The sequence below is a fragment of the Rhineura floridana genome, chromosome 11, assembly GCF_030035675.1.
Source record: "Rhineura floridana isolate rRhiFlo1 chromosome 11, rRhiFlo1.hap2, whole genome shotgun sequence".
Taxonomy (NCBI): Eukaryota; Metazoa; Chordata; class Lepidosauria; order Squamata; family Rhineuridae; genus Rhineura; species Rhineura floridana.
This window is the reverse complement of record NC_084490.1, coordinates 55,414,949-55,438,272: the sequence shown is the minus strand read 5'-3', so window position 1 is coordinate 55,438,272 and position 23,324 is coordinate 55,414,949. Positions and strand designations below refer to the sequence as shown.

Sequence of the window (23,324 nt, the reverse complement as noted above, 5' to 3'; positions counted from 1 at the left end):
TCCAGCAATTTTTTTTAAATGAAAAGAAGGCCTCATAAAGCTATGATCAAGAGCAAAGAGTGGGCAGGGCTGCTTCTCTTACCCCTTCTGCCATTTGTCTGCTAAAAATCACCCCACCACAAGCTGCTTTTCTTCTTATACTACTGGGGGAAAGATATATGGTCTCTGTATTTCCATTATCACCACCAGTTAGGAAAGCAGTGGGGAGGGGGGATTTTAATGAACAACAGTAGGAGAATGAGTTCAGAAGGCCCATCTCCTTTACTCTTCTGTTCACGACTGTGGCCTTCCAAGGCTGCTTTTCAGTTAGACAAACAAGCCAGACAAGATTCTGTGTCAAGTCTACTATGGCCCAGGTTTACAAGTTTTGAAACTCCAGTGCCACACTTCCCCCCCCCCCACTTTCATTCAGACCTAGCAGAGCCACAGACAAGATCTAGGACAAAGCTTCACACCCAGAGATCTTGCTCCCAGTTTATTTTGAAATGCATGTTGTTTTGCCTCCATTTGTTAATTCTGGGGACACATGCCATGTTTATACAGGACCCAAGGTCAGAAAGCACAAGTCATCTGCTAGTCAAAAGAATGTGCGCGCACGTTTGTGTGTATATATCACACACACGTAATTGTGATTAACAAAACAGAGGTTTTTATGGTTCTACCAAAACGTTTCAGCTTCTGCCTTCATCAGCTGCTAACATGCAAATGCTGTTACCAAGGTGGCAGTTATAGAGCTTTGAGGATGGAATAAACAGAGGGACTTCATTTGCAGAAGCAATGCTTGTACTGTCCTCCAGGTTAAGGCCATGTGATGCCAATGTGTCCAGGGAGTATATCCAAAAGTTCTCCCTCTCAGTCAGTGCTGTTGGCATCTCTATAGCCGTTATAGAATAGTCCAACAGGCTGTGGCCCTCATTGCTGAAATTTATTGCAACTAGTTGTTCCACTTTTTTTGTCAAGATTGCCTGTGCGTGTGTGTAGGTCAGTTGTAGTTTTTCCTATGCATTGGATATGACATCCTGGTCTTTTGCATTTGATGACATAAATTATATTTCAGGACCTGCAGGTGATGTTCTGTCTGATGTAATATGTTCTGCCTGTCCTAGTGCTTTTGAAAGTAGCTATCTCCCTGAGGTACACATAGGTGATACAAGTGTTTGGAGTGACAAGGATGAGACCCAGGATTGCTGATGGGTGGCTTAAGCACAGCTCTCACTAACAGTCTGCATAAATTAGGAGGCTGGCGAAACGCTACAACAGGAGGCTTGTTGATGGTTCTAACAAGATGTTCAGAGTTTGCTAGCAATGGGTAGCTCTCCATGATTGCTCAGTGATAGTTAGGAGATGCTGGATGGAAATCTACCACAAATGGAATCTGTTGTTCTTTGACACATTATGATGGAGAGGTTTTCTCTGGACAGAATGGAGGCTCAGTGGATGTTGCAATCAATATGTGGAGGATATCCTCTCAGAAGAAGATGTTATTTAAGTTCACTGATCTTTCTCTGGTATTTATCCTCATTGTTGCAAATAAGTTTGATTCTCAGAGTATAGAGATTCTCTATACACAATGTTTTTCTTTATATGCTTAGGATGGCAGGATTTCCAGTTAAAATAGGTGTGCATCAGTGAGTTTGCTGTAGAGATCAGTGGCAATTTTGTTGTTTTCATTGGTGAGAAGGACATCAAGAAAAGGTATGTGTGTGTGTGAGAGAGAGAGGGCGGGGAGAGAGAGAGAGAGAGAGAGAGGTATGGCTTGATATAAGCTAACATTTGACTTCGTAATTATTTTATTTGGTTTTATTTGGTAAGGAGAAATCACAGGTTTCATAGGAAGATGAAGAGATGATTATTCATTTACTAACAGCCACCAGAACAGCTATTAGTAACAAATGGAGACAAAAAGAACCCCTTCCTTAAGGGATTGGATGATGACAGCAGGGAATTCATTTTATATGTTACAAATATTATTAGGGTGAGGGAAAAGCAGACAGGAAAATAAATGTTTTGTTGAAAAATTGTCAAATTTTAGAATAATAAGATGTAGGATAATGTGCGATTATATAATTTATTGGGAATTTGTGGAATTGCAATCATTTTCAGGAAGAAAATAGTATAAAGTGAGAACTGATGAACCAGCATATGACATAAGTAATATCTGATATTAATAAAGTAATTGATATTTCATTTTTACAGTAACATACTTTGATTACTCTAAATTAGCATAAGTTTAACATGGAAAAAAATCCTTATATACAGAGAGAGAGGAGGCTTGAGGGCCCAAAGAGCTGGCAGTGAGGATTTTTAGTCAGGTATATTTCAATCAGCTTTATGGAATAAGAGACAGCTGAAGATGGCACCAGTCCTCCAGCAGCTACAGAATCTCTCTAGCGCCACTTCCATGCCAGACTGCTAGAGGGTTGTCCTGTAGGGAGAACACAGTTTAGAATTGGATGTAGCTTGGTAAATCTACAAGTGGAGGCATCTACAAGGTACTATGGAAACCATTCAACCTGTCTCTATCTCTACCCTAGCCAACAACACAAGATGCTTCCTATTTTAAAGTGCCTGCCCATACGTAAAAAGGCATAGCTGCCTCTACATATTAAGCCAGAGGGGTCAAATGGAGGTCGACCAATATCAGCCCTGAATGTCCTACTTTCTAAAAATCAAAAGAATTAAGACAGTTTGTCCAAATTGGTATGAAATAACTATGTCGGGGTGGCTAACCTGTGGCCCTCCAGGTATTGTTGGAGTCCAATTCCCATCAGCCCCAGAAAGTGTAGCCAACAGTTAGTGATTACAGGAGATGTAGTCCAACAATAACTGAATCTAGGTGTTGCCCATACTCTGACCAAATTTTAGATAGGTCCGTACAAAATAGCCAAGATATAGCCATTGAAAACTTTAAAAAGCAAACAGAATATGTGGCTGGCATATTGTGGGCCTGGCAACACCATCAGCAAGGGAAGACTTGCTTCCATCACGAGCTGAGAGAGACCCAGCAGCTCAGCCCCACTTCTCTTGCCTCAGAGGACCTCGGTGGGAGCTGATGCCTGGCAACATCTATTACCAACAAGAAAAGACTTATTGCATCATGGGATGAGCGGGTTCCAACTTCTCAGCCCCTCACCCTTGCCTCAGAGGACAACATGATACCAGACATGGATATCATTTTTATTGTGAGAGTTTTGGGTAAGCTGCTTTGAGAGCCTTTCAGAGCTATCAGGCAGGACATAAGTTTTCCAAATAAAGAAACAGATGTGAGACAGAAGAACAAGTTTACTGCTTAGATAGCATAGAGGTTAAGCCCAGGTGTCTTAACTGGCTATTTCCATGCTTCTGGGCACATGAGTGCATTTGTAAGAGCCTTAGCTCTAAAAGTGAAGATTTTTAAAAATTATTATTTCAGAATTGTCTACAGTAGACAGAAGCAGTGAGTGAGGGTGAGCAACACTTCTAGAGCAGATCAAACCATTCATGAATAATGAAAAAGGCAATCCTGAAAAAAGGCTCAGTCTTCCTGACTGTTTTCCCCCTTAAGCTTTTCCCTTCCCCAGCCTCCTGAAGGTTGTAGTTAACCCAAGTTTAGGCATTGGTGGCCGGTGGCTCCATGTCAGTGGAGCAGTGGAATCTGCTTCAGCACCTTAGACCGCTCCTTGAAAGTTCGGATTAAAACCCAGAGCAGATTCCACTGCCCCGCCAACATGGAGTTACCAGCCACCAATGAATTTAGGTTGTGGTTCTACTGGGCTTAATTCTTTGGGAGAATATGGTCAGAGACAACACAGATCTTAACATTTCCCTAGCTCGATCCAGTTTACCTGGTGCGTTCGTGATCTGTGAACGCTTGACAGAAGTGCCCTGTAGCCTGGCAATGCGACTGCGTGGTGCACCCAGAGAGTGGGAGGCAGGGCTGGAAAGAGAAGCAAGAAGAGACATAGGAATACCTCAAACCATCATCTGGGTTCTATGCATTCTCTTCCCCACCTCATCTCACACACCCCACCCTGCCATCCACAACTAAGAAATGTAATGCAGATACAGAGTATTCACATATATTTGGACAATTTAGGCTGCTTTCCGACCCTCTTTGTCAAAGGGCCATTGTGAAAGCTTTCCAGATTGACTGATGTTATCTCTCCTGCCAAATGAACAAACTGGGCCCAGGTTTTGCACACATGCTGCGGAATGAGGTAGCAGAGTGGGACAACAGGACCTCTCCATCACTCTGGTGTATGACTAGCTCCCATCAAGCTCCCACCTCAACAGTCATCTACAGCAGCCATTCCATCAGGCTGTGAGAAAGGAAGAGAGAGGACTGCAGGGCCTCTTTGGTGGCTCTAATGAAAGACCAGCAATTTTTGGCTCCTCTCCAGATTTTTCCATTCCTGCCTCTTGCTACAAGATCTCTAACTAAAAATTAGTCCCCGAGCTTGCACTCTCAGGCAGTTTTCCTTTTGTGTTGTGCCTTTGGCTGTGAGATTGAGAGCAGGGACTGTCTTTTTGCTGATATTTGTAAGTTGATCTGAGAGCCCTTTTTGAATGAAGAGTGGGACAAAAATCCTAACAACAACAACGATACCACTTCAGACTGCAGATATGTGTAGGAAACCATTTTTAATGTTCCCCTGTGTAATCCCCCCCTCAAAACTCTGCAAGTGGATGGAGGGGGAATCTAGCACATCAGGGAGAAAGGCTTCTTGTTGTATTCATTTTCTACTTGCAGGGCATTTTGTTCTTCATCACTGTTGAGCATTCAAGTGTGGCATCCCCCTCCAGTGATCTGAATTACTACAGTTCATTCTGCTCCTCAAAGACTCTGCCAGGCCATTCTGCTGCACATGCCCAAGCCCCGTTAACTAAGCCCATAGTGAAGCTGAACGTGACCTTACTTTGTAGCGCGCCTTCTCTTTGGTGCTGAGGCTCTGGAGGCTGAGGATGATGACCGCGGGATGGAGGAGCCCTTCATAGTAAAGACTGCCATAGAGGCCCTGAAATCGACCAATTGCAGAAGGTAAACACAAGACTGCACAGGAGGGTTTGACTGCCCCCCCAATCAGAGAAAACTGGTTAGCTGTGATTTGCCAAGAGGCACAAGACAGGCAGGAATTGGTCACAAACGAAAAATCAAGACATCTTAAAGTAGCCTCATATTTAAATACTTGCCTGGTAGCCACAAATGACGGAGTGGAGGTGAGTGAGCAGATTGACAGAGGAGGTCTGCCCCTCCTCCGTACTTAGCATACAAAGCAAGTGGGCTGCTGCACCCAGCAGGCTAGCAAAAATATTTGCAGGTTAGTAATTTTCTGGGCTTATTTGCAAGGCTGTCTTAATGACCAGGATCTTTCACAACAGGGTCTCAACCTTCTTAACATTTTCAAGCCATTTTGAAAGCTTTGTTGGGCTACCAACATGCTCCTTTCCCAAATGTACCGATAAAGAATTATGGAGGGCAGCCTATCCTCCCAAGGAGTGGTAGCTGCCATCTCTGTTTGCTGCCACTTTGAACAGCTGGGCAGGGCCTTTCCTCCCCCGCCCTAAAAAAAGGATTTTAGAAACAACTGTCTGTAAGGACTGTCTAGTTCTGGAGGAGATGGTATCAACTAGGCAACCATGAGCCTTACTTGGCACAGCAAGAGTGAGAAGAAGCTGATAGAGTCCTGACAGGCTCTAAAAATCTGAGGCCTCACCCTATAAGGACAATTTTTGACTGCCTTACAGCCACCTCCAGGAAAACCTGGTTGTCAGGATATTTCTCAGGGGCCACCAAGACCTGTTTTTTCCTTTCTTTTTTTAATGGAGAACAGCCCATTTCCATCTATCCTGGCCCTTCTAAGAACCTTGTAATATCAGAGATTTGGTGCCTGAGTTTGCATCTTTTCTTCTTCCTTCCCTATCCCTTTTTCCTTTTGTGTCATGTCTTTTTAATTTAGATTGTAAGACTGGAGGTAAGGACTGTGTTCTTTTTTCTGATTCGTAGGCAAGCCATTAGGGAGCTTTGCTGGCTGAAGGGCACGGTGTAAATACTTTGAATGGACACATAAATAAAAGTAGTTTCATACATGTGATTACATTTAGTAATTATAATGCAGAGGTGAGGAACCAGTGGCCCTCCAGAGGCTGCTGGACTACATCTCCCATTATCCCTGACCATGCTGGCCAGGGCTGATGTGAGCTGGAGTGCAATGACACCTGGAGGGCTACAAGTTCCACAGTCCTGATATAGTGGATTGATCAAAAGCCACAAGGGTAGTTGACTTTGTTAACCAAGACCAGTTAACTGGAGGGACCAAGAAATCACATCTAGGGCCACATACAGGCCAAAGCATATGCTCGACTCTTTAGCATTCAGCCTGCTAACAGGGCCATACTTCCCCAGCCTTCCCCAACCTGGTGCTCTCCAGATGTTTTGGACCACAACTCCCATCAGTCTCAACCAGCAAGGCTGATGAGAACTCTAGTCCTACAACATCTGGAGGGCACCAAGTTGGGGAAGGCTGCTATTGCGAAGGATCAAGACAACCGTGACTTATAAATCTCAGTAATGTTCACATTTTAATACTATCGTATGCAGGACAGGAGTGTCATGCAGCACAGGCAAGTCCATCCATTCCTATGGGATCCTGTCCTATTGCTTTGCATTGGTTGCCCCTACATATTCAGTTGGAACCGAAAGTATTACTATACTTTAAGTGGGTCTGAAACCCTCTGGGTCAAATCTCTACTAAGAGAAGGATATCTTTGGGACCTGCAGCTCAGATGCACCTACCTTGGTATGAAAGGTGCCCCTTGGTGGTTAGAGAGGTGCTGGACACTCTCCCATGCCGGAAATTCAGGAGCGCTGAGTTTCAAGTTAGGAGGACAGGGATCCTCGCAGAGGTCAAAGGTGGTGTTCAGGCCTCTTGGAGGAGCTGGAGTAGAGCCATTCTTGGCTGCTGAGGTGGCCAGGGGCACCCGGCTCTTTGTAACTGTTAGAGGGCAGTACTGCAGAGTATGGCGATGAGAGGGGCTGGGAGATTTGGCTTTATCTGCAACAGGAGTGCTGGTGCAGTCCGCTCGTGGAAAAGCTGCCCATTCCTCCAGGGGTCCCACTTGCTGTGGAGAGAGGCAAGCCTTCCGCCGGCGCTTGGCCCTTCCCTTTTGGCTTGATGGGGCATTCTTTTCAGACAGAGATGCGCTCCCTGACAACTTCCTCCGCTTCTTTGTTGGGAGGTGGGGGGTCTTGAAGACCGTGCTTGGAATTGGCTCCCTCTCTGGCGTAGCTGGGGGCACTCTAGGGCTGCCCGCTGGATCGGCACACTCAGTTGCAGGGAGGGAAGCTGGGGGGAAAGCTACAAGAGAGATGCAGTCAGCAATAAAAGATGGTATCCTGAGACACGTCCTACACCCCACCCTCTCAGCCCTGCAATCAGCCAACCCCATCTCCTGCGATTTCAATGGCTTCATAAAAGAATCACCGTTATCCGTGAGCTGTTGCTCTTCTACATCTAGGCTGCCTTGAGTCGCAGCATCCAATTCCCTGGTTTGCTCCTTTCCAGTAGAACTCTCTGGGGGGCCCCAGGGCTCTCCCTGCACTAAGCCGTCCAGCTCTTCAAACTCGACTCTCGTGTCAGGGGTGAGGAGGCTGGCAGATTTCAGCAGGGCGTACTGCCTTCGGGCCACATGTAAGATTGCCATGATCAGCCTGAAGTAAATACATAACAGAGAACCATGGGGGTCACAGTTGGAGAGATACGATTCAAATGTTTCAAAGAGCAAAAAAGAATTGGGCTGGGAGTGGTGAGAGGGTTGGCTCCTTCCCCCCCCCCCGAGAAAAGCAGCATTTTGGAACGGTTGAAACGTCTGTGACATAATTTCACCACCAACCAACAGGTGCTTAAACATGCAGAATGGGATACGAGATGGCAGGCTAAACAAACCCTTTGTTCACTCTCCCTGTATTGAGCGGAAAGGCACCAACTCACCTCACCAGCTGCTTTTTATCCATTCCCTGCAACCGAGCATTCAGCTTCTCGTGTTGTTTAGCTGGAATTGAGGACTCTGCGCTAGAGCATCCAAAGTTTCCCCTCAGTTCCTGAATTTATCAAACACAGCAAAAGGCGGAAGGTATGCAGCTGTAAGATCTCTATTATACAGCAAATGCTAAAATCTACCAATCACTTACAAGCTGCCACACAGCAATTGGATGAGCTGCTGTGATGTCATGCAACATTCCCAATGGCCCTAAATGCAGATGAGAAAGGAGCACCTGTATGATGTTGATCATGCATCCACAAATCCACTTGTCACCTCATGAATCAATCACTGCTAAGTGTCCCCGCATTAGCTGAGAAATGCTTTCAACGTTCAGTTACAAAAAAATCCTACACGTGGATAGATACTGAGTGGATCTCTAAATGGAAGCCTCGAGGAAAAAACTGCCTGTGTGTCAAGATTTCCTGACCAAGACACCAATCCACATCCTTCCTGTCCCTTACCTGCTCTGTGCTGCTTTTTCCTGAACAAGAGGCATCATTGTTTAGTTTCAACAGCTCTGTCTCACCATTACCCTTATTCAGGGCTTCACAGTCCAAACCAGCCTCCTTTGACCTGCACCAAGCACAAGAGTGAGATGTTGCCAACAATTCACTACCAAGTTGGGAGGAACCCCTAAGGCCATCTAGTTCAACCTACCCATGCCCCAGTTCTGGACATAGCTTTGCTCAGCTTGAGGTTTTGCTTCCAATCTCTACTTTGCTGTACTGGAGCCCTTGCTATACTGTCTTTGGTGCCTGCTAAACCTTTTTTGTTTAAGCAAGCTTAGCAAGACATGTAAGCTTGACAAGCATTTTTATATATAATTTTCTAATGTATATTATTAAAACATTTACACATTATTTAAAGCATTCTTTCAGACTAACTTGTTTTTAACATCTGATCTTAATCTTTAATATCTATTTTTGCATTTTATGTAAATCGCTTAGAGGTTTTTATGATTAAGCTGCATATAAATCCCATTCAATAAAATTTAAAAAATATTTAAGAGGGAAGAATGATTAATGCAGGACCAGGCCTATAGTACAGCATCAGAAGATACAAACTAGCCTGTTTCCTTTTGTCCCTCTGCCTATTTGGTGGAGCTCACATTAACTCGTGGCCCGTCACAGCATCACAATATTTTGCATTTATGCATCACTTTGAGAACTCTAAAGTACTGTCTTGATGAAATCCTGCAACTCAGTCAGTTGCAGATGAGAGGGGGCAAAGTTAAGAGACAGTGGCTTGCCAAAGGCCACTGAGAGAGTTGGTAGCAGAGCTGAAATTCAACCTAGGAGTTTCCAGCTCCTAGACACAACAGCTCTCAGCCAACTTTATTCTCTGCTTCCCCATTCTGAGGCAGGCATGAGGTGATCTGTACCTCTCTCCTTAACTCAGAGACACGACTGGACTATGGAGATAATGTCCCTTCAACAGTGGATCTCACAACATTTGAGAATCACAGACAGCATTCTTTTCTAAATACTGTAACAACTTTCTAGGCCTCATGGTTGCGGTGATTTAAAAATAAGGAAAATGTTAAGGACCACAGGCCCGTGAATAGAAACAATAGGAGACTTGATTTTTAGTTAAAAAAAGGAGGGGTGGGAAGAGACCTTCAGTACCTAAACAGCTCCTTTAAAGCCTGGGGTCCATTACCAGCCCCACTTTGCACAGAGGTGATTTCTTGTAGTTCATCCCATATCAAAAGGCATCTACCCAAGTCCTTCACATGGAATGAGACGCAGCAGGCCTACCTGAGCAGTTCGTCCTGGCCAGGACCAGAAGGAGCCAGAACAGCCGGTATGAGGCGGGAGCTAACCTCTGGGACATTTTCCTCATAAACTCGGAGCCTGCCTCGTAAGTCGGCCACCTGAAAGAGATTAAAAAAAAATTCTTTCACGGTTAATGTTCGCATGATCATAGTGCATTGTCTGTATCACAAACATACAATGTTTTCACTGTCATGGCAATTTCTGAAGGAACCCTGGAAGGTTATCTTTGACAGCCTAATTCTAAGGACCCTCACAAGTTTGGTCAGTGGGTGTAGCCATGTCTGAGGTCTCTAACATGGCACCCTCAGACATCCCCCTTGGGCCCACCAAGGCCCCCTGCCCATCCCTTTAAAAAAAACCAAGTTTTTTAATGTCTTTTGTTGGCTGGCCAGAACTGACAATTGCATAGAAGTCCAACATTGCCTTGAAGGTGTGCAGCTGGGAGGCCAAGCCAAGAAGACAGGGCGGGGAAAATGTTTACACAGGAAATCAGGATGATTAATTACATAAGAAGAGCCCTGCTGGACCAGATGAAAGGCCCATCTAAGCCAGCATCCTGTTCTTACAGTGGCCAACCAGATGTCTATGGGAAGCCCACAAGCAGGACCAGAAGGTAACAGTATTTTCCTTGCTTGTGACAGCAAACAACTGGTATTCAGAGGTATACTGGTTCTGTTACTGGAGGTAATACAGTCATTATGACTAGTAGCCATGGATAACCTCCTCCTCCATGGATAAGATTTCATGATATGACAACCCCAACTCTTTTACCCAGGCTCCCACCCAAAGAAAGAATGATCTGTCTTGACCTTAGCACTCAAGAAATATGAGGTCAGGACTTTTTACCTCTGCTTTCAGCTGCTCGCAAACTGCTGCATATTGGTTGATATGGCAGTCCAAGCTTACAACGTTACTTTTCAGCTGTAGACCAGGACAAAGCACAGAAAGAAAGTCATTTAAAATGGGGAACAAGGAAGATAGTTACATTCTTGCACAAGCTGGAATTCTAGTCTGGAATTTCATAAAGGTACAAAAAAGGGTGAGATGGGTGGGAATCCCTAAAAGTGGACCTGAGGTGCAGAGACCCAAAACACCAGTTGCCCCTTCCTGCCTAAGACCAAAAGCCGCTTATCTAGCAAACTTCAGTGAACCGTGTGGAACCCAAAACCCAACTAGTCAAATGCTCTTCATGAGAAATAGGACCATCCATCCATTAGGCTCCCACAGAATTTGCAGGAAAACTTGCAGGAAAACTGAATATTAAAAGCCACAAAGCACCAGAAGCTTGATATTGGGGTGTGTGTGGGGTGTGTGTGTATGAAAAATTCTCAGGACACTAAATTCTGTATCTTCCAGAAATTTCTGTGAACACAGAACACACAATTTGTACATCTAGCTGGACAGTATTGGAAATAGAAAGTGGAACAGATGTTTCAATTTCAACTTTTCTTAAGAGACAAAAAAAAAAGGAAACGATGAGGCAGGGCAGCTTGTATTATGATTGTACAAATTGCTATGGGACACAAAATCCAGCATCCTGAGAATCCTGCTTCATCTTTATAAAAATACATTTCTACCCTCATGACTGTGAGGAAAAAATGCTTAAAGGTGTGGCCAGTGCTTGATGGAATCTCTGAACCCAGGGGGTCAAAGAGATAAGGAGTTCAGCAGGATTTTTAGCAGCCAGCTTTAGTACCATGCACAGATCTTTGCCTGTAGAAGCAGAATTATGGAATCTGTTATGTAAGTTGCAAAATCCAGCTTTTCTTAATTTAGAATGTTGGTTGTTTGGGGCTTTTTAAAAACGTATACATAGCTTTAGTGAAGGGCAAGGTAACATGGGCAGTAGATCCACCTATAGGGTAAAAACAGATACAATTGCCCTGCGAATCAGGCCAGTGGTTCATCAGTGTTTGGTACCCACTAAGAGTTTGATCTCTTTAGCCCGGCTGGCATATTTGAGGGTGTTGTATGTGTCCTCATAGGAAAGCACAGAGGGACTGATGGCGGCAATCATGATGGTCCGGCAGTTTCCACCAATAGAATCCTTTAGAAGGCGTGTAAGCTTGCTGTCCCGGTATGGAATATGAGGCTTTTTGATCTGGAGAGAGAGAGAAAGAGAGAGAGACTTCTTCTGTGGTAAGATACTGCTTTAAATTATAGTGCAGATGGGGACCATATTTATTCCTGTATTTTATACTCTGTTTGGTAAAGCACTTGACATTTTTATAAATATAACAGGGCATCTAATAACAAAAGATTAAAGTAATAATGCAATTAAGTGTCACAATGTTCTTTTCAAGCACAGTTATTTGAATGGCCCTGAACGTTAAATCCTGAGATAGGCCACACTGATATAGTAGCAAAAGCGTTACCTTGGCATCAGCCAGGCCATTAATGACATTGATGAGGGCCAGCAAAGAGCGGTTGATGTTGGCACCCTCACGGAGCCGCTCCCCTTTGGCCTTCGTGGCAGAGGCTCGTTCCGAACCCGCCAAATCGATCAGACTCATCTTGGCCACCCGCAGGTCCCGAGTGACACCAACCATGCGATCCTGCTGCATCACATGAATCTGAAAAAGTTAAAGAGCTGTGTCTTTTGGGGTGGACAGTAAAGCACTGGACTTTCTGAAAAGCAGGATAGGAGACAGGCTATCCGTGCATAAGTCACTGATCTGGACTTGCCTCCTTCCAAAGCAGGGGTATCTCCCGTATCAGTTATTTTTGCTGAAACACGCTCCTGGGAGGGCAGGAGGACACTTCCATGCTCTAAAGCCAGCCTTTCCTGATCCACGTATACCTCAAACTTTAATTAGGAAAAGAGTAAATCTCCACTTTGAATCATTTGGAAAATATTGCATCAAGTACTGACTGAAGATTATTATTTTAGCATCTGAAGTATGCAAGGCCCCTCCCTCCCTGGGACAGCCCAGGATTTCAATCCCTGCAACATCACAAGCTGGGCTTTGTGACTCTTAGAGTTGAGGATCAGAGAAAAATCGCAACCAGAGACATGAACCACCCTCAGATTGGGACAGATCTCTAAAAGCAGAGCCTCCACAGGGCAAAGTGACTCTATAAAAAGTTAGGAGTTGCTCCACGATCTCAAAATGCCATCAACCAACAAAGCCCTCGTTGTTATTAGCCAATGGGGATGGTAGATATATTCACTACTTATATGAGCAGAGATTCAGGATAGCTAAACAGTGAGCCCAATGAAATAAATGAATGCTGTAGCCAAACAAAGAATTGAGGTTCCTCCCATAAGAACACAGAGAATAGTCACACTGGATCAGATTAAGGATCTATCTATTCTACTGTCCTGTTTCCCAGAGTGGCCATCCCAAGTGTCTCCAGGAAGCCACACACAGGGCAACAGACCTCATGATTATGAGCCCCTCCAGACTGATATATTTTTGTGGATATTTCATGCAACATGCCATTGATGCAATTCTAGTGCTTCTGTGGTAGGTTTACACTGGACCATCCACACATTATTCCACTTTATTAGTTGTTCTGCGACGCTTCCTCAATGTTGCTGTCCGGAGAGGCACTCTTGCACAGTAGTGCAACAATTAAGGGATGACAAAAAAATAATAATCCTGAAACATTTGTGGTATGAGAAGTTACAGGATTTCAGCAGGAAGCTACAAAACATGCACCGATTGGAAACTAAACAGTATGACCGCCCCAAAACTTTTGCAGGCACAGACAGCATGAAGTACCAATTAGCATACGACCAGCTTGATATCATCATGAGCACAAATAATCACAAATACACAATACAAAAGCACGCCTGGAGGGGCTCTGTCCAGGACAAGGATGCAGCTCACAGAAGGAAGGAAGAATGTATCTCGTGTGCTGAGGAAAGAAGGAACATCTCCCTAATTACAGGGCCTCGCAAAATCTGTGAATGGTTCTTAACCAACTCTGCCATGCTTACCTGGAAGACAGCATGGGAGCGGGAAGAGGTAGCATTGATGTCTGTGGGATGCTGCGTACGGTTCAGATTTCCTCGTCTCAGCATCTCCAGGAGTTGCCCTGCGGACGTTGGCTAAAAGAAGGCAGAGACCACCAGGGACTAAGACATAATGCAGATGGACCATGCTATATAGCCAATGCCTGCGGTTAGTAACTTTCCATTCGCACCCTCACCGCAGATGGAGAAATTCCTTAAGCAGGTGATGGCCTCTCTTACATATAAATATGTGGTGCAAGTGCTCTAGTTAGCTGTGGGGCCATTTCTATATCCTATACGAAACTGGGAAGGATAAGGAGCATCAAAATCCTGCTCACAGAAAAGGAAAAGAAGTGGGGGCGGGGGGAGAGAATCAAACCTGAATTCTGCTGGGATGCTGAATTTAGATCCTCACACCCAATGCCACATGTAAGCAGCACAATGAGAAACTGTGGCATATGCACAGCTTGGCATACATATACGCCCACAGATGGCGACAGACCACACTCCCTTCTATGTCTTCTTTTTCTTTTGAAGTTTTGAAAAACATGGACTTCCGGGAAGGGTGACTTAGCCTGTGCCTGCTTTTGAGACGGGCTCCTGCCTCAAAAGAAGCTTATTCAGATATATCAGTCAGTTTTTTCTTTTTTTTTTGACTGATTAAACTTCTCCCGGGTAGGGAGAAACGAAGAGATTAACCTCAAAGCCTATTTTTGTTGGGACGACCAGATCTCATTAATTTATGGGACGAGGTCCAGCCGACGAAGGTGGGACGGATTTTCAACAGCAAGCTCTATCTGTTAAAGCGAACGTTCATCTTATCTTCTAAGAGAGAACGCACTAACAGGCAAGCACCCTTCTTTCTATATTTTTCTTTTACTTGACTTAAATTGTTGCTGTTTAAAAGAGATTTGCCAGATTGATCGGTTTTTGACATCTCACTGGGGAGCCGTAACTTCTCTCTGCTACGCACTAATTAATAGCTTATCTCTGTTTTTGTTGCAAAAAGCTGTCCTGGATTTGCATTCTAAAGATACACACAGAAGAGGGATTTCTATTCCAGATTTTTATTTTGAAAAATATTATACTGTTTTGAGACTACTCTCTTTTTGGTCTATTTTATTTTGACGAATCTGTTTCTTGACGATTGCCATTAATTGCTTCGATCCTGGGAACTGCATTTTGTTTACTTAACTATTGGAGAGATAAGGCTGTCTGCTCTGTTTATACTGTGATGTCACCAAGTTTGGAGTATTAACCCAATTGTTGCTGAAATAAGAAGTGGTTTTCCTATATTTTTCTTTTAAAATGGCAATTAAGAAAGTGGCTGAGAATCTGGAAATAACTATGTTTCAGAGAATAATGAATGAGATTGAGATAACGAAAATTGAATTGAGTAAAATGAAGCAGGAGATTAAAGATATAAGGGTCCCTGTGAGAGAGGTGACCCTGGAAGGGGTCCCTGTGAGAGAGGAGACCCCGGAGATTGGAATAGGGGTCCCTGTGAGAGAGGAGACCCTGGAGACTGGAATAGGGGTCCCTGTGAGAGAGGAGATCCCGGAGATTGGAACAAACGTGGAACAGGAACAAGATTTGGAGTCTATGGACTTTAGAAATAAAATCTATTGTTTGGAACTCAATGTTATCTCTGAAGAAATTAATGAAGACTCTAGAGATAAAGTTATCAATGGCATGGATTATCTTCTGGACTGGAATGATGTGATGGAGCCCAATATAGAGAAAATCTATGGAATTAACTGCAGCCATGTGACAATGGAAAAACTTTTAAGAGATGACCCAGTGTATTTTGAAAAAAAGAACAGAGATATGATTTTACAGCAGTATTTCAGCAACTTATTCAGAATGGATGGCAAGAAAATATTTGGGATAGAGGTAATTCCCATCAGACTCTTATTATATGACTATGGCTTTGACAGCAAGATTATTATGGAATACTGATAATGGAAGATTGGATATTGAAATTACTGGACTTAACAAGACTACTGAAGATGGAAGATGGAAAATGGAACTAATAGAGATAATAGAACAATGGCTACTGAAATTACTGAACCTAACAGATTCTGATGTGATGGATTAATTGAAATGTTTATTTTGACTATGGTTATGACAATAAGATTATCATAATTAGTAATGAGATGGATTAATCGATATGCTTATCTGGAAAAAAAAATTGATAGATATATTTCTTAAAGAATTGAAACCTCTCTTTGACTTTTTGTGGAAAGAATAAAGTAATGTTTATGAGATTTGATGATTAAGTAAGATAACTACTGGAGGAAAGTGATTTTATAATATGACTTAAGAGACAGGATTGCTATATATTATAGACTTATAACTGATTTGATCTTTGACAAATGGGAAGTCAATATTTTACTCTTTATTTTTTATTTTTGTTTTTTTTTTTTCTTCTTTTCTTTTTTTCTTTTTGTTTAACTATTTTTGATTTTGTTTTTTGTCTTTGAATGTTTTATGATTTTGTCTTGTATGTTTTATGAAAATTTGAATAAAAATTATTGAAAAAAAAAAAAAAAAGAAGTTTTGAAAAACATGTATATTCCATTAACAATCTAAATGATACTACCTTAACCCCACTCCTCTCTCTTTCCACCCCTCCACACATCTTTTATTTTCCATTGAGATACATAGTTATAGAGTCCAAAGAGTACATTAAGTTAGCCATAGTCTTTTAAAGGGAGTTGGTACTTGACCCGTTCTCTCATCCTTTGCAGAGAAGCGTATGAAGGGCAACCAGTCCTCTTCGAAAGCCTCTTTGTTTTTCCTGTTTCCTTTTGTTAATCTTAATTTGATGGTCAATTTTTCTAATAGGGCAATTTCCCACACCTTTCAATGCCATCTGTCCAATGTGAGACCTTCCAGAGTTTTCCAGACTCGTGCAATCACTATTCTGGCAGCCACCAACAAGAAGCCAATCAATTTTTTATAATGTAAATTCTGATTTTCCTCTGTAAAAAGGTTTAATAAAGCCAGTTCTGCTGTAAAGATTATTTTTTGTCCAGTTATTCTTTGAATTTCTGTATGTATGAGAGACCAAAACTTGGCTACTTTATTACATTCCCGCCACATATGCATAAACGAGCCACGTTCCCCATTCACACCAGCAAGAGGGGTCCCCTGATTCAGTAATTTGTGCTAAACGTGCTGGAGTCATGTACCATTTCTGAACAATTTTTAAAGCTGTTTCCCTGAAAGATGAGGCCACTGATTTAAATGGAAATTTTAACCACATGCCCATCCAGATCTCATTTTCAATCTTGCAACTCAATTTGGTTTCCCATATTTCTTTAAGTGTTTGGTTACTACCCATATCCTTTCCCAATAAAAACTTATATAAAGAGGAGACGACCTTTTTCAGTATTGCCTGCATTCAATATTAATCTTTCTCCTTGGGTTAGTTCTTTTGTTCCCTGAGTTATAATGTAATTTTTCCTTATAAATGTACTGATTTGATACCATGCCAACCAGGAAATGCCCTTATCCCTCAGCCGCCTGTGCCAGATATCTTGAGGTATGGGATTGTTATTCACATAAAAATCCTTTAATCTGAAAACATCATTTTTAACTAACTCTTTGTCATCTGTTAATCTTTCTTTCTTATAGAATTCTGGATGGTTACAAAGAGGAACCAAGGGAGAAAGTCCTGGTACAAACAGCTCCTTTCTGTATTTCCATATCATCAATATTGGTGTCGTTGTATGTTCTAATTTTATGCTTTTTTAAACTTTTTAAATATATGGTAGCCCTTTAGGGTTATTATGACTTAGCAGGTATCTTTCAATTTGGATCCAGTGTCTTTCTATTTTAAGATCTAAAAATGAAATCATATGCCCAGTCTGATAGGCCTCATAATATAAAAGTAATTTAGGGATACTCCCTCCTGGTTCCTTCTGTATCTAAGATTTTTGGCGGTTCTTGGTTTTTTTGAAGCATATATAAATTGTTCCAATTTCTGTTGCCAAAATATTGTCTTACTCTTGGTTACCTGAGTGGGTAAAACATAGAACAACTATGTACATTTCGGAAGTAACATAATCTTTACTAGTGTTATTCTGCTGGAAAGAGACAGCTTCAATTTACTCCATACTGAAATATCTTTTTGTATACGCTTCCATATAGGAACATAGTTTATTATGTATGACTTTTTCAAGGTTTTGGATACCTGTAGCCCTGTCTAAATGAGGTTTGTGCTAGTGGAGCTCCCAACTTCTCAGAGAGATGTAGCTGGTGATTTGGTGGTATATTGATACAAAAGAGGTCTGATTTTTAAAAATTTCTTGTTAATCCTGTTCCCTAACATTTGTAATTTGTTTTGAATATGCAGTAAGGCTTCCATTGGATTTGTTACCACAAGTATGATATCGTCAGCATATAAGCTTATTAAGTGCTCTTCCTTCTCCACCTGAACTCCATGGATCTCCTTATTAGTTCTAATCCTATTGGCTAAAAATTCTATCACTAGGGTAAATAATAAAGGGGATAGCGGGCACCCTTGTTTAGTACCTGCTTTAACCTATAGCTGCCTTGATTTGGTTCCATTAAATTTTATTGTAGTTGTTGATTGGGTATATCTATTTTCCATAACTTTGGTAAATTTAGGGCCAAATTTAAAATAATTAGATTTTAATAAAAAGTTCCAGTTTATGCTATCAAAGGCCTTGTAAATATCTAAAGCCAATGGGGAATCATTTATTTTACTCAATTTCATTATACTAAACAAATGTCTCACTGGATCTGCTATGTATCTACCTGGAATAAATCCATACTGGTCTGGATGAACTAATTTGGAGATGACCAGTTTTAAACTATTTGCCATGACAGATGCAAAGATTTTGTAATCTGTATTTAAATGTGATATTGGCCTACATGAGTCTGGGGAGGTTGGTGTCTTGCCTGGTTTCAATAACAAGGTTATATGTGAAGTGGTCCATGTGGAGGGCATATGAGCGCCTGTCAGAATTGTATTAAATAGCCTTGTAAGATGTGAGGTCAATGTATCTTAATCAGAGCTTGGAAAAGTTACTTTTTTAAACTACAACTCCCATCAGCCCCAGCCAATGTAGCCACTGAATTGGGCTGATGGGAGATGTAGTTCAAAAAAGTAACTTTTCCAAGCTCTGATCTTAATATAGTTTATAGAAATTTCCTGTGAACCCATCAGGGCCAGGTGCTTTATTTACTTTGAGCACCTTAATTGTTGCCTTAAATTCTTCTTCTGAAATCGGTGCACCAAGACTTTCTCTCTCTGAGACAGATAGTGTAGATATGGGAGTCCCCAATTGGTATTCCCTTAGTTGTTGCAAGTCTAAATCTTTGTTCTTGTACAAATTTTCATAAAATGTAGCTAATTCCTCTCCAATTAGTTTATCAGCTGTGATTAATTGGTTCTGAGTTCCCACTTTTAATGCTCTGATTACATTTTTTGACCTTCTTTGTTTGACAGTAATCTGGATCCTTTCCCATCATATTCATAATATTTTTGCTTACAGTACAACATATTGACCATTGTATTATCTATGTCTGCCACATTCATCTCTGTCCTTTTGCACTCCATCTGTCATCTTACTTGTTGTGAGCCTGTCTTTATAAAAAGTTAAATTTTGTAATTCTTTTTCCAGCTGGCCTTTCTGTTGATTCTACATTTCCCCCCGAAAACTCCACTCTTAAGAACATAAGAACATAAGAAGAGCCTGCTGGATCCGGCCAGTGGCCCATCTAGTCCAGCATCCTGTTCTCACAGTGGCCAACCAGGTGCCTGGGGGAAGCCCGCAAGCAGGACCCGAGTGCAAGAACACTCTCCCCTCCTGAGGCTTCCGGCAACTGGTTTTCAGAAGCATGCTGCCTCTGACTAGGGTGGCACAGCACAGCCATCACGGCTAGTAGCCATTGATAGCCCTGTCCTCCATGAATTTGTCTAATCTTCTTTTAAAGCCGTCCAAGCTGGTGGCCATTACTGCATCTTGTGGGAGCAAATTCCATAGTTTAACTATGCGCTGAGTAAAGAAGTACTTCCTTTTGTCTGTCCTGAATCTTCCAACATTCAGCTTCTTTGAATGTCCACGAGTTCTAGTATTATGAGAGAGGGAGAAGAACTTTTCTCTATCCACTTTCTCAATGCCATGCATAATTTTATACACTTCTATCATGTCTCCTCTGACCCGCCTTTTCTCTAAACTAAAAAGCCCCAAATGCTGCAACCTTTCCTCGTAAGGGAGTCGCTCCATCCCCTTGATCATTCTGGTTGCCCTCTTCTGAACCTTTTCCAACTCTATAATATCCTTTTTGAGATGAGGCGACCAGAACTGTACACAGTATTCCAAATGCGGCCGCACCATAGATTTATACAACGGCATTATGATATCGGCTGTTTTATTTTCAATACCTTTCCTAATTATCGCTAGCATGGAATTTGCCTTTTTCACAGCTGCCGCACACTGGGTCGACATTTTCATCGTGCTGTCCACTACAACCCCGAGGTCTCTCTCCTGGTCGGTCACTGCCAGTTCAGACTCCATGAGCGTATATGTGAAATTAAGATTTTTTGCTCCAATATGCATAATTTTACACTTGTTTATATTGAATTGCATTTGCCATTTTTCTGCCCATTCACTCAGTTTGGAGAGATCTTTTTGGAGCTCTTCAAAATCCCTTTTTGTTTTAACAACCCTGAACAATTTAGTGTCGTCAGCAAACTTGGCCACTTCACTGCTCACTCCTAATTCTAGGTCATTAATGAACAAGTTGAAAAGTACAGGTCCCAATACCGATCCTTGAGGGACTCCACTTTCTACAGCCCTCCATTGGGAGAACTGTCCGTTTATTCCTACTCTCTGCTTTCTGCTTCTTAACCAATTCCTTATCCACAAGAGGACCTCTCCTCTTATTCCATGGCTGCTAAGCTTCCTCAGAAGTCTTTGGTGAGGTACCTTGTCAAACGCTTTTTGAAAGTCTAAGTACACTATGTCCGCTGGATCACCTCTATCTATATGCTTGTTGACACTCTCAAAGAATTCTAATAGGTTACTGAGACAGGACTTTCCCTTGCAGAAGCCATGCTGGCTCTGCTTCAGCAAGGCTTGTTCTTCTATGTGCTTAGTTAATCTAGCTTTAATAATACTTTCTACCAGTTTTCCAGGGACAGAAGTTAAGCTAACTGGCCTGTAATTTCCAGGATCCCCTCTGGATCCCTTTTTGAATATTGGCGTTACATTTGCCACTTTCCAGTCCTCAGGCACGGAGGAGGACCCGAGGGACAAGTTACATATTTTAGTTAGCAGATCAGTAATTTCACATTTGAGTTCTTTGAGAACTCTTGGGTGGATGCCATCCGGGCCCGGTGATTTGTCAGTTTTTATATTGTCCATTAAGCCTAGAACTTCCTCTCTCGTTACCACTATTTGTCTCAGTTCCTCAGAATCCCTTCCTGCAAATGTTAGTTCAGGTTCAGGGATCTGCCCTATATCTTCCACTGTGAAGACAGATGCAAAGAATTCATTTAGCTTCTCTGCAATCTCCTTATCGTTCTTTAGTACACCTTTGACTCCCTTATCATCCAAGGGTCCAATTGCCTCTTGTATACATATTCCCCTTATCACTGCCTTCATAGCCTCCCACCTGCTCTCCTCCCCAATTTCTTCTGCTTCATTTTCTTTGAAATAATTGTCCAACCCTTCCTGTATCTTAATCTGACTTCGAAGGCAGGAGAGCAGGTTGGGATTTAATCTCCATTGTGGTGTGTATGATCTGGATATAAAGCTGGCAAGATCTACTTTTATTGGCGCTTAATCTATTACTTTAATTATTCCTATTTCAGCTCTTTGTATCCTTATTGATAAAGCATCAGAAACAATGATGGAGTCTAATCTGGAAAATGTTCCATGAGGCCTCGAGCAGAAAGAATGACTATGGTCTGCAGGATGAATTGTTGCCCACACTTTGCTAAGCCATTTTTGGTGAAGCTGGGTAAAAAACGTGCATATCCATTTTTGTTGTTGTTGTCCCCCCATTTCTCCTATCCCTCTTTCTTTTCTCCGCACACTATCCATTTTTTTGTTGGGGTCAAACCCTTGCATATTCAAATTGGTGTCTCTTCCAGAATGACAGGTGCTTGTGTAAATTTATTCAGTTTCCCCAGCAAATTTTGGAAAAATTCAAGTTGTTTTTTGTTGGGGACGTAAAATGAGACCAATGTAATGGTGATTTGAGAGTCTAATATTCCTTCTACAAAAACATACTTCCCCTTCACATCTATAACTTTTCTACTGGGCACAAAGTCCAGTGATTCATAAATGAGCATGACTAGATCCTTTAGCCAAGAATTTATGCTTCCATTGTTTATTGTTTAGAAACCCATCTGTTAATTTAGCTTTGTGAGTCTCCTGTAACATTAATACTTTTGGTTGTATATCCCTTATCATTTTCTGGAGCCTAGTGCAGGTCCCCAGTTAATCGAGGTTCCCAGTCCTTTTACATTCAATGATGTCACTCTCAACAGATTATTGATGTTTGTTTGTTCCATTCTTTCTCCTGTTCTATTATTCCTTTCAAACTCTATACTCCTTACTGTTCTTTTCTTCCCCCCTCCCACTCCTCCCCTTTTCCCTCCCTGATTTCTTTCCCCAATTCCCCTATTTACAAATCCAACAAAAAGTATACCCATTACCTAAAATTTCACTGGAGGTGTGGCTATACTTGTGGTTAAGTCACTATGTTGAACCGCCTATTTAATTCCTTAACAAGGAAATAAAATATTATTTACTCTAGGACACTACTTATTAACTTAACTAAATTTTCAGAAAGTGAAGAATTACAACTAAAAATGGGCGATCTGATCTATTAAAGCATAGATCAGCCACGCAAAACAGGAGATCCTCCCAGCCTCTGTCTATAAAGTTATTTATGAAACTCAAGGCCTTCCCTTCCTTTTCCTGCCCCCCTTTTTTGTGCTTTCCTATTAATACTCGGAACTTCATAGTTTCAGTTTACTAATTACATGCTTGGCGACGTGAACTTCTGTGTTGCTAATTCTTCCTTAACGCTTCCTGTTAAGGCAGATCTGAGGTTGCATTGTGGAGTGGAGTTATTGTTGCAGAAAGGAGCTTCTCCCCATTGTCAGTCCTGCTGTTCTCTGTATGGTTTCTTCCTCCTTACAACTCCCCATTCGTCTTCTTCACCAGCTCTCTCTACTCTATCATTAAGTACTTCTTCCCCTGTTCCCAGTCCTTCTGGCGGGTCCAGGTATAGGATTTTTAGAAGCTTGGTGACTTCTGTTGCTGTTGTAGCTGTATATATAGTCCCCTTGTATGGGACAATCAGCTTAAATGGGAAACCCCAATAGTACTTTAAACCAGCTTTTTGCAGTACCAGTGTATATGGCCTCAGTTTCCTCCATCTCTGCAGTTTCTTGCGCTAAATCCTATAGTGCTAATATCACTGCATATTTAAACTTTAGTTCACCTAGATCTCTCAGATGATAGAGCAGCTCCTCTTTTTTGGAGTATTTAGAAAAACAAGCTATTGGGCTTCCCGGAAGTGAG

At 42.1% G+C, this 23,324-nt stretch overlaps 1 protein-coding gene across 4 annotated transcripts in view; it reads right to left on the bottom strand.

The window, feature by feature from the left end:
• Positions 1-2,143: 2,143 nt before the first annotated feature.
• Positions 2,144-23,324, bottom strand: part of KIF18B (kinesin family member 18B) — a 34,965-nt gene continuing 13,784 nt past the window's right edge. For 3 of the 4 annotated variants that reach the window (XM_061589917.1, XM_061589918.1, XM_061589916.1), the window contains exons 5-16: positions 13,738-13,848; positions 12,170-12,367; positions 11,719-11,895; positions 10,641-10,715; positions 9,777-9,892; positions 8,481-8,592; positions 7,968-8,077; positions 7,461-7,687; positions 6,773-7,334; positions 4,896-4,994; positions 3,825-3,916; positions 2,144-2,425 (exon numbers count right to left, since the gene is read on the bottom strand). In XM_061589917.1, coding sequence (XP_061445901.1) covers positions 2,388-2,425; positions 3,825-3,916; positions 4,896-4,994; positions 6,773-7,334; positions 7,461-7,687; positions 7,968-8,077; positions 8,481-8,592; positions 9,777-9,892; positions 10,641-10,715; positions 11,719-11,895; positions 12,170-12,367; positions 13,738-13,848 — 1,917 coding nt within the window. In that variant the 3' untranslated portion in view covers positions 2,144-2,387. The remainder of the gene's footprint in view (positions 2,426-3,824; positions 3,917-4,895; positions 4,995-6,772; positions 7,335-7,460; positions 7,688-7,967; positions 8,078-8,480; positions 8,593-9,776; positions 9,893-10,640; positions 10,716-11,718; positions 11,896-12,169; positions 12,368-13,737; positions 13,849-23,324) is intronic. The other variant, XM_061589919.1, reaches the window with a different exon arrangement.